This window comes from Serinus canaria, chromosome Z (genome assembly GCF_022539315.1).
Source record: "Serinus canaria isolate serCan28SL12 chromosome Z, serCan2020, whole genome shotgun sequence".
NCBI classification, from domain to species: Eukaryota; Metazoa; Chordata; class Aves; order Passeriformes; family Fringillidae; genus Serinus; species Serinus canaria.
In genome coordinates, this window is record NC_066343.1 from 51,994,332 (window position 1) to 52,006,518 (window position 12,187).

Genomic DNA, 12,187 nt, shown 5'->3' on the forward strand with positions numbered 1-12,187 from the left:
TGAGCAGCATGGGATCTGTTATCCTGAGATTAGATGCAGCTCTGAGAAATCTGATTTAGAGGAAGATTCCCCTACTCATGGCAGGGGATTGAAGTTTAAGGTGGTCTTTAATGTTCCTTCCACCCTTTAATTCTGATTCTATAATCTTGTTAATATAGAATATAACACACAATGTGTATCCTATTTTTAAAATATCTTATTTTAAATTATGTCTCATAAGGAAACAGCAGTGGAAAACTACCTGTACAGAACATGAGAGGGGACAGGGACAGTTCAGGGTGTATTAGACCCTGAAGATGTCAGCACTTCAGATGTTATCATCTGTAATTCCAAGAACAGAAATACTAATGAGTGAACTCTACACTGATATGCATTTAACCAAGCCCAGGAATTTAAATGGGGTTTTTTTAGCTTCCTTTACCATCAAACTACCTTCTGCAGGGCAAAGGTGATTCTTCAATTAGAGTCCATTAGAGATGCTGGAGAATTTGTCCATTCTTGAGACTAATCAAAAGTAGACACATAACAAGGATTTCTAGTATTTTAATTACTTCTAGTACCTTAGTAAGTAATTCCTGCTCTGTAGAAGATGGTAACAATATGCAGGATATATAAAACCTAGCCTGGGAAGTTCAACAAGAAACTAGATGGAAAAAGAATTCCATGTATCAAACAAAATACAGTGTTAAGGGTTTCTGTCCAAAACTTGGGAATTACTTTTTCCTTCTGACAGTCTGCTCAATATGTTATACATATTTGTCAAATGTTCCACAGGGTGTTTGGAAAGGAAATTATGTACAATGTGCTAAGATGTGAACAATCAAAATGTTAAATATTTCAACTTATCTTTCTGTGAGAAAGTACATGTCGAATCACAATTTATGCTAAAAAAATATCACCCCGATATTATTTTTTATATGCTATTTTAATAAATGTAACTGTATCTGTTCAAAATTATTGGGAGGGGGGAACATGACAAAAAACCCCAAAACAACAAGTCAAGAACATTACAGTGCTTTTGCTTTGAAAGGACATTGACTATTGAAATAAAGAAAAACACTGATGTGGGAGGGAGAAAAACCAATCAACACGGACATCTTTGATTCTATAGATCTCAGGTGGAAAGTGTTTTATAATTGACTTTTTTTAGCACATATTACTCCCAGTGATCCCGGTGTTTAATATCCTGCAGGACTGCTCATACTCTAGAGATTTTCAGACAAATTGTATCTGTAGGGGAAGTAATAATTTTTTGCAATATTTAACATGAATTCATCTTAATTCTGAGGAAATAGTGGCATTTTCTCCTCCTATTCTGACTTACTTGCCTGCATGTTTATTCTTTTAGCTAGAAGCACCTTGTTTAATTTTTATATTAAGCTTCAGTTTAATATTTACATTAAGTGTGTCTGGTAACAGATGAAAAAGACAGTAGGAAATCTGTTCTCTCTAGATACACTTGCAAAACTGTGCATACAATTTCTATTCAGTGAGAAAGGACGAAATCATCTGTATACTAATCTTTTTGTAAATATAGAAGGTTAACTGATTTTGGTGTGGTCAATTAGGTAGCTCACAATATACATATTTTTGTATTTTTGTGTCTTACAGGGAGTATCGTGTACCTTGGGATGATGGTGGGGGCATTCTTCTGGGGAGGCTTGGCAGACAAGGTGGGAAGGAGACAATCACTCCTGATATGCATGTCTGTCAATGGATTCTTTGCCTTCCTTTCATCCTTTGTCCAGGGCTATGGCTTCTTCCTCTTCTGTCGCTTGTTTTCTGGATTTGGGTAAGCTCCTCTGGTTTTGTTAATTTTCACAATTCTGTGTTAATAAAACTTTGCTGTTTGCATAAGCACATTATTTAGTGTAGAAATATAGTCTGTGTCAGTGATGAGATAATTAAGCAAGGTAACTACTACACTCCTAAACAGCAACCTGAAGGGGAATAATAATTTTGGGGGAAAGGAACAGACTGATAACTGTGAGATTGAGTTTGTTCTTATATTGCAAAGGATTTGTTTTGTCAACTTGATCAACTTGCTTAACTCTTTCAAGGCTCAGCTTCTTTATGCACAGTATGTTGTTCAGCCAGCAAAGAAATAGAAAAAAACCACTCTCCTTGCAGGTGTATGCTAAGATTTTGGTAATATTTGTAAAGTTTCCAATGTCTTTGTGTGCGTAATATTGTTTATAATACCATGGCATCATGACAAATTTAAAACGGGGTCCTAAACTGTGTCAAAAGTTCTCTCTGAAATATTGAAATTTATGGACCTGTGTTTTCTTTACTTTTCATTTAAATAACTTCTCAGTGATTAAATTTATAAATTTAAACTTTTATGAGCAAAGAAGTTAGATAAGTAACCTACTATGAGAAACTCTCCATCTTTACTGCACACTTGGATAAACAAGAGCTGTGTTCTGCAGACTGCTTGATTTAGCCCTTCTGGTCATTGCTTGATTCAGATTAAGACTCCTAATTACAGTTCCAATTCAGACCACTATCACTCTGTGGTATGCTGAATAGACAGGATCTGGTGAGAGCATGGCAGCTGTGCTGTGAAGTCACGCACATGAATTCCATTTCTTAATTGTTTGTTGCCTTTATGTTATGTAGCTATGGTTCAGCAACAGTTGTGTGATATTTGTGCTTTGAGAAATCCTTTGAACTGCTCTGAAGTAGGTTAGGGCTCAACATGAATACCAAAAAGAAATTGCCATAGCACTCAGTAGTTTTAAACTGATTTAGGAAGAGGAATGGAAGGACCATTCCCTTGGTCCTTCCATTCCTCTTCCTAAAGAGGAGAGAGAAAAATTTGAGGAGTCATCTAGCTCGAAGAGTCTCAGTCTGTCACCAGATTGTCAGATATGACTTTAAAAGACAAAAAGGAAAAATGGCAGTATTCTACTTCCTGAAACCCCCAAATCCCACAGAAAAACAAAATTTAAAAAATTCCTTATCATAAATCACCATCAGTTTCAGGAGCTATATTTTTCACTCCATGCACAAACACTACAGATTATGTTGCGTGACACTTTCACTCTTCTGTGATCCTGCAAAGTTTAGAGGCTTGTTGTATTACTGCTTAGCCTGCCCAATTTCCTGGGGCAGGTCTGGACCCTTATGGTACAAAGTTTTGTTTTTTCACAGACCCGAAATGAACTGAAATTTGCTTTAACTGAAATTGTCCCTTTTGGGATATACTGCAAAATATGTATTTATTATGCTTCATGAGAAACTTGCCTGCCCCATTTCCTCCTCACCTGTCTAGGAGGAGGTTTTTATAGTCAGAGTCAGTGCCTGTAGCTTTCCTTGTGATACATGTATGCCCTTGATTAGGAACAACATTCTCTTGTGTACCCAGCTTATGACTAATGGTCCTTGAAGGACTAAGCCCTTCCTATCTTTTTGCTACACTTTCCCCACTCTGTTCAAAGTCCTCCTACCTCATCTTTGAGAGCTACATGAATAGATCATAGATATTTTGTCACCATGCACTATATTTTAAAGTCTCCAGAACAAAACAAACCCCAAACCAATCAAACAACAACAACAACAAAAAAGACAGCGTGAACGGCAGAGTTGCTCCTCATAGCAATTACTGCAGAGAGAGGCTCATGGCTGGGTCATATTTGCTGTTTTCTTCAAAGATTGAATTTTTCCCCTGAACAATCCCTTTGAGATTATATCAGGGTAGCAGTGTGAAAGCCATGAGGTTTCTAGAAATCTGCTTGTCAGACCCTCAAGATGAGGAAAATCCCATCTTGATAGGTGTTTCCCCTTTTCCAGTCAATGGGCACCTCGCAAAACTGCCACAATTTCTCAGATACGGACGATAGTGGCTTAGAAACTTTGTCTTTCTCTTCCATCAGCACCCACCAATGTATCTTATCAGGTCCCATCAGATGTTCTCGAACCTGATCTTCTCCTGCAGTGGAATGTTGTCATTCTTCCAATTCCCCTGCCTTGCCTCCCACAGCTGATGTGAGTGGAACTCTTTGCAATGAAAACTGAGGGGAAAAAAAAGTTGTTAAGTGCCTCAGCCTTCTCCATATCCAGGTAGCCAGGTCTCTGGTTTCCTTTGGGAAAAGGCAAACATTTTTCCTAGGCTTCTCAATGACATTCCACTGTACCTCTGTTTTTGAGGGAGGATGCTTTGTTCCAGTAATTTTGTGTGAAATAGCACAAATATGGAATTAGAATGATTTTAAGGAAGAATTGAATTATATGTTTTAAAGGCAAAATAGTATTGTTACTCAGACTAGAGAGGAGTGGGAGTTTTCTGAAGGGGCAGAGAGTTATCTGGATAATTTTTTTAAATTAAAGATCACTGAAATTGAATCCAAAAACCTGATAAATGTCTAGGACAGATTTAGACATGGTTTCCTACAAAGTGAAAAGATCTAGAAAAGAAACTGTGAGTTATATTCATCATTAGTCATTGGGGGAAGGTACAAATATTTCTCATCAAAAACCACCTTGTTGTGTCTGTCTGAAAATGTCAAAGGAAGGTTTCCTCTGATACTGAACATACAACATAGCTGCTAACTTGAATGAAGCTGGTAGCTGTTGTCTGTTCAACTACCACTGTGAAATATTATTCCCAGCTACATAGTTTCATCCAATTTCTATAAAACATTAATCTAAGCTATTAGTTTAATATTTGATACTTACAATTTTTCATGCTTTTTTTTTAAAGTACAACTAAATTTATAATAAAGTGATTAAAACCACACTACACATTTGTTTTATCCCACTAAATTTCATTTTGGTTTCTTCAAGATATGCAGAGATTATACAATTTGGAGGAAAAATCATGCTTATCCAGCAGAAATATTACCTCTAAAAGAAACCAAAATTTTCATACAGTGAAATTTAGCTGAAATAAATATTCTGTGGTGAACTACAATGTAGAAATTTTTCAGACAACTTGATATGTTTGCTCCTGGTTGAAAGTTATTCTTTCTTCTGAGCAAAATAAAAGATGCTAAATAAATGTGTCCTATTTTGAAAGCACGCAGAATTTCCAGACTGCAAAGATTTCTTTCAATTTGCCAGAATTGCCAATTTGCCAAATTTCTTCTCCAAACCTACAGAAATATTAGGAAATACAGGTTAGATGTTGTTAACTGATGTAACTAAAAGCCATTAAGAAGCTTTTCCCCTGCCTGTTACCTCTTGTGAAAAAAAGTCTTTCTCAAGATATATTAACATAACACAGACCTTTTCCAGACTGCTTTAGACTATGTTTCATTAAATCTGAGACTTACCTTCAGACAGTTTTCTTCATTCTTCCCTAGACAACAATCTCTAAACCTTCCTGCAGAGCTCTTTCTATATTATTGGGATCTACCACAGAGTGCTGGTGTCACTACGGTAGAACAAAACTTGTAGTTCAGATATTTTCTCAAATTCCTCACTTTTTCACGGGGAACCAAAAGTTAGCAGAAATCCAAAACCGTGAATGTAGTTTCTTGTAACTTGCAGCACTGAGGGGTTCCCTGAGTAAGTCCACACATCCTGACTTTTACCAGCAGTTTTGTATACTACATCTAGTGGCAAAAACCACCTAGAGTTTCATCTCCACCCCTTAGGGGACTATGACGTGAAGGGTGTGCAAGCAGTCTGTACACATAACAACTGCAAAAATGTTCCAACAGAGATGAAGACTATGTGGAAACAAGACAAGATTGTTGGCCTGCACAAGCAGTTCCTTCAGGAACTTCAGATCTAGACCAACATTCAGCTTTTATAATTTTATGTCATCACTATTTAGTATCGTGTTGTATTTATCTTTTACTTCCTCATATTCACTTGTTCCACTGCTTTTTGATGAAGAACCTTTTATTCTCTCACTCTCAAAATGTTGTAATCTTCTGCCTCTGATTCCTCTTCAGCATCCAGCTGTGTCCTACCCAGGGCTATCAGTGTTTTTACCCTGTGAGCTAATGAATAGCTCTGCAGGTGACTGGCTTCAAAGCTGATAGGCTATGCCAAAAGGGATATACACTTCTCAGTGAAGCCAAGTAAGCAGTTGGCAAAGTCTGATTTTCAAAAATTGCTTTGCATCAGTCCTTGCAGCTTCAGATACATATTCCAGGTTGATGAGAGGTTCTCAGAGAGAAGGGGTCTTCCCTAAGCCTTCTCATCCCTTGTCTTCCCTTCTGTAATAGAAGACAGCATTCTTATGAGGAAAGCAAGATTATATAAAAGGGAGGAAAAGACCAGACAAGGGTAAATAAAGAGAGACTACACGACAGAAAAAGCAAAAGAAAAATTATAGAATCATAGAATTATTTAGGTTGAAAAGGGTCTTTAAAATCATTGAGTTCAACCATCAAAATAATACTGCCAAGTCCACCACTAAGCCTTATTCCTAAGCACCTCATCTACATATACTTTAAAACCTTCCAGGGATGGACCTTCCATACTTCCCTGAGCAGCTTGTTAGCCTGTTAGAATGTTTTTTCTTTCCATGAAGAAATTTTTCCATGAAGAAATTTTTCCTGCTATGACATTCCTATAGTACAGCTTGAGGCTATTTTCTCTCACTCTAGTTTTTTTTTGCTTGGAAAAGGAGAGACCAACCTGTCTGCACCTCTTTTCAGGTAGATGTAGGGAGTGATAAGGGTTTTTTTCTTATTTTCTTGAGCTGAAAGTCCCCCAGTTCCTTCAGCTATTCCTCTTAGAACTTTGCTCCAAATGTTTTGCCAGCTTTGTTGCCCTCTCTGAACATATTCCAGCATCAAAATAACCTTAGTGTGGTGAGTGACTGAAAACCAAACACAGGATTCCAGATGTGGCCTCACTAGTGCCCAGTGCAGGGGGACAATCCCTGCCCTGGCCCTGCTGGCCACACCATGGCTGATCCAGGCCAGGATGCCATTGGCCTTCTTGGCCACCTGGGCACACCCTGGCTCATGTTCAGCTGCTGTCACCAGCACCCCCAGCTCCTTTCCAGCCACTCTGCCCCAGCCTGTGGCACTGCCTGGGGTTGTTGTGACCCAGGGGCAGGACCCAGCACTGAGCCTTGTTGAACCTCACACCATTGGCCCCAGCCATGATCCAGCCTGTCCAGATCCCTCTGCAGAGCCTTCCTGCCCTCCAGCAGATCAACACTCCCACCCAGCCTGGTGTCACCTGTGAACTGACTGGGGGTGCACTCAATGCCTTGTCTGGGGCATCAATGAGGGAATTAAACAGGACTGGCACCAGTACTGAGCCCTGGGTTATGGCACTGGTGGCCACCACCTGGATGTAACTCCACTCACTGCTGCTTTCTGGGCCCAGCCAACCTGACAGTTTTTTTACCCAGTGAACAGTGCAAGTGTCCAAGTCATAGGCTGCCAGTTTCTCCAGGGTAATGCTTTTGGAGATGGTGTCAAAGGCTTTACTAAAGTCCACTCGGTCAACGTCCACTCTTTACTAAAGTCACTTGGTCACCTCATCCACAAAGTTGGTGATCCTATAATAGAAGGAGATCAAGGAGGACCAGCTTTTCACAAACCATACCTCTGATGGCTGGACCTCATCCCCTGGTTCTCCTACATGTGCCATGATGCAGGCTCATCTGCTCCATGACCATCCTGGACCCTGCAGTCAGGCTGTAGCTTCCCAGACCCTCCTTCTGAACCTCCTTGTAGATGGGCATCATATATCACAACCTTCCATCAACCTCTCCAGTTAGCCAGGACTGCTGGTAAATGATGGGAAGTGGCTCAGTGAGCACTTCTGCCAGCACCCCTAGGACCCTTGGGTGGATCCATCTAGGCTCAAACATTTGAGCATGTCTAAGTGATGTAGTTCTAAAGAGGCCCAAGTCTGCCCTCCACAAGTTCAAGGTACACGCTCTCCTTGCCTGTCACTAGCAAACACGAAAGAACCAGATGCACACCGCTGCTCCAAGGTGAAGAACAAAAAAGGAAGTTTATTTTCTGACTCCAACATTTATAGTTTTCCAAAAGTGACAGTGGATTGGAGGGTGACAGTGCCACCTCTCCAATGCCACTGGACAAACTAACAGTCCATCAAGTCTCTCCTCCTCCATAAAGGAATGCAAAACAATGTGTTATCTCCAGATAGTGTGTGATAAAGTCCTCCACAAGGAGGTAAACATCAGAAGGCTTAGAAAATCCTAGAAAATCAGGGCGACACTTGCCAACTTTCCTTACTTGTCTGACAATTGAAAGTTCTGACATTTTGTCATCACAGTGGCCCAGAGAGCCTCCAACCATCATATCCCATCACCCACCAGTCCTCCTTTTCTCACAAACAGCAGTTCCAGTAGGGTGCCCTACCTCGTTGATATCCTGACCTGCTGTGTCATGGCATTATCATCCACACACTCCAGGAACCTCCTGGACTGGTTCCTCTCCACTCTGTTGCTTTTCCAGCAGGCATCTGGTAGGTTGAAATCCCCCACAAGAACGAGGGCCAGTGATTGTGAGAGTTCTCCCAACTGCTTCTAGGCTATTTCACCTGCCTTCTCTTCCTGTTTTGGTGGTCTATAGCAGACACTGCCCATGGTATTTGTCTTTCAAGTAAAAACTTGAAGATTGAAAAGTGAGAAGGAAATCTACAAAAGAAAGAATTAATTAGCAGTAATTTTGTGATTACCAATACTAGCGTATGTTAAAGCAGTTTATCTGAGTATCTGACAAATTCTTTGCTATTATATGCTTGAATGCAAATTGAACTTGATTTTTTAACTAGTGTTGGGTAAATACGGGGGATGAATTATTTATTTGTCAATTCGTCTTTCATCAGAACTGACTACTGTAAGGTTCAGTAAATTATCATGTGAATCATTTTTACAAGGACTCTCTTGCTATTAATAGCACACAGGCCACTTATGTACCTGCAAGAAAACTTTGTTATTATTCATAGTGCAAAGAAACACTTGAATTTAAAAATGGGTACAATGATCAACAAAGCTTTGTCTTTAGTGTGATGCAGTTTTCTAGGTCTTTATCCAGCAGTTCTCAAGGAAAAGGTGGATCTGTCTGCTCACCATTAAATACTTTGCCAGTCTAATTCCCGTTCTGAAAGGAAAACAAGAGGAATATTTTTCAATGAGACTTATGGTACTGGGGTAGAAAACTGTTAAGAAAACTGCTATGTGCAATTGAATGGAAGGACAAGGAGAGATGGGCTGTTTCTAAATCTCTGAATCTGTGTTTTGAGCTCTATCACTTTTTAACAAATAGCAAATAACAAGGTGACAACTTGTAAATGCCGTCTCATACAGACACTATCAATTTTTGGTCATGGATGTTGTTCAAGTGTGAAAGAGAAGACATGTATTTCAGAAGAACACCATCCTACCTTGTATATTTAGTATTCTGTAGGGCCTTTTTGTCCTAATTATCTCTATTCCTTTTATGCTTTTGCATTTCAGGCCCTTTTGGCTAGTGAATTTGCAAATAAACAATGGCTTCTATCTGAAGCCAGAGGTTTCTGAATGCCTCACAGACTTGTTTTCATCCCAGCTGTCACACTGTGCAGTTGCCAAAATCTGTTGTGACAAACCACAGCTCTGAAGGTAGATCAGCAGACATTTATCATCTTTGTTTGTAACAAAGAAAATGCAAATGTATCTTAGCTTATTGTTTGTTTCACTGAATCCCACTCACCTAAGGTGCACCCCTTAAATCTCCTTTTGGTTTCACCTCTCTCACAATTGCACAGAGCAAACATGAACTGAGAGTGTACATAAATATGCATTCTCTCTTGCTCTACCTACATCTGATGGGGTTTATTACATAAGATGAAGAATAACTGAAAAGATCATTATTTATCATTCTTTGGATTGACATTTATTGTATTCTCCCACATTTAAACAAAAGGTGCAATAGTAAAAGGTTCCTGCTATTTTCTTAGTGTTGTTCTTGCATATATCCCTACATATTTACAAAAAAACCCCAAACAAACAAACAAACAAAAAAAAAACAAGGCTGAAGGCATGCATCCTTTTATTTCACATGAAAAGTCTGATTCTTATTGAGTGAGAGAACTTATTTCATGCTTTTGGGCCAAGCTCAATGAAGTTTTGCCTCCTGTTGGTGTTAGATTGTGCCTCATTACAGAATGTGTTATTCAGGAGACAGATATCACTCATGACCATCATCCCAGAGGCTTGGATCTGTGGGTTTTTTAATCTTTGGAAAAAATGCTCAGACTCCACACAATTTATTTGTGAGGATATGAAAAAAAAAGTGCTTAGTTTTTGTACACACTAACAAGATACATACTCTTTGTGACCCCTAAGGAAGCAGTGCATGGACTTCTCTCTGTTATCTCTGGGTAACATGTTTGCATCACCTGATTTGGTTAGGATAACTGAAGAGATAACAGAAATGAATAAGAGATGAGATATAAAAGCTTCAGCTTGTTTGAATAGTTTGTGTTTAGGAAAGTTAAACTCCTTCCCATTTTCAGAATGAATGTTCTTCTCAAGTCAAACCCACAGTTTTCATGGGCTTTTCATCTCCACAGGAAGACATATCAAGAGAAGAATATAGTTTCACATATCAAATTATTTTCTACAAGTGATGATGAGCCATATAATTTACAAACACAGTAACAGTAAACAGCCCACTGTATCATACCAATTCATTGCCAGAAGCAGACTTAACGCTGTATCCTGAGGGAAAATAGCATTTGCATTTCCCTTAAAACAAAATACAAAATCTTCCTACTGAAAAATTAGTAGCAGTTCTGCTTTTAATTTTACTTGAAATTCACTCCTGTGCATGTCACCATGCATTTCACAAAATGTTGGCAAGCAACAATGAGGCAGTTGCTTTCAAATTTACAATACAAACAAATTTTATTTCTCCACTATAAATATGGAAGGGCTTGCCTGGAGGCACTGAACTATTAACTGTTTGTATGGTGCAAGTGAAGATGGGATCTAGCCAAAGATTTCTTTTTTAAAACTGTAACAATTATATTCTTCCTTTCAGCATGATTTATTGGTGGGTTTTTAAAATATGAACTTTTGATGAGTTAATTCATAAATAGCAGTAGTGGCTGAGGAATCTGAAAAATCCTCACAAGAGAGTGATGGAGATACTCTGATCTTCTCTTGCCCCAGTCTTTGAGAGGTAGTTTATGCTTCTGGTAGCAGGGTTCCACATACCATATGGAACATATACCAGTATACCAGATACCATATTAGTTCTATAATAGAAAATTACTGCAGTACCAAGCACAAGGTAAAACTTCCGCAATTCGGGAAGAAATTTCTTTGCTCCTTAGAAGAGTTCTCAAGATCCATTGAGTTTTTAAGGCCATTTCTCATTGTTGTTTGGTGTGAGAACAGTTGTGGCTGTTCCTACTCTCTCTTGCTGCTGTCACTGCTCTGCATTTAGGAGCAAGTTTTAGGGAATGGAGACATGGCTACTGCCACTTTGATATTGTCCAGCATTAAGAGCAAAAGAAGTCTTCTGCAGGAGGATATTTTCTCTCCATCTCCCTCCTTGCCCCTCCAGTTTTGCTGTTCATTAGCCTTTCTGAGATTTTTATATTCAATTTTTAGTCCTAGTAGTAGTTTTATGATATAGGAAGATCTTCATAGGTACCAGCATCCTGAAATATTGTAGCATTATCAGTCTGCGCTTACATGAGACCCAAAGGACGAGTTTAACCAGCTGAGAAGCAAGTTTTCCATTCACAGGTTAAAGATGCAAAAGAGTGCACAACTTTACTACACCATCTCTGTGAAACAAAGACCTGTAAGTCTCCATGGCAGCAGTTTTCTGTATGATGGAAGTATATCCTATATTTCTCCTTTAAACTCTTGACAGGTTATTTTCACTGTTTAATCAATACAAACACAGTATCTGGACTTTAAAGAATTTCTTAGCCTGTTGATGTACTCACTGCTTCCAAATAAACCAATCAGTTGGAGCAGAAGAACTCTGTGTTTTCAAAGATGATTATTTTTTTTCCTGTTTATCTGCATATCCTAAATAAAAGGATATTTTCTATCTCCAGAATTCCTTTTACAAGTATAAAGGATCAATTTGCTAGCAAAATTGCCCTATTGATTTGGACAGGGCTTCTTCTGTAGTTTTGGAGAACCTTTAGGATGTAGCAAATATGTCAACCCACCTGGATCAGTTTTAACAGCAACATTTACCTCTCATCATCCATGATATAGTTGGTTCATGCTGACAGT

General features: G+C 38.8%; 1 protein-coding gene across 1 annotated transcript in view; it reads left to right on the forward strand.

Moving 5' to 3' along the window:
- The window catches only part of SV2C (synaptic vesicle glycoprotein 2C), a 76,607-nt gene that overhangs the window by 20,964 nt on the left and 43,456 nt on the right, over positions 1 to 12,187 (forward strand). Inside the window, 1 exon segment of the mRNA XM_030237561.2 lies at positions 1,612 to 1,792. Coding sequence (XP_030093421.2) covers positions 1,612 to 1,792 — 181 coding nt within the window.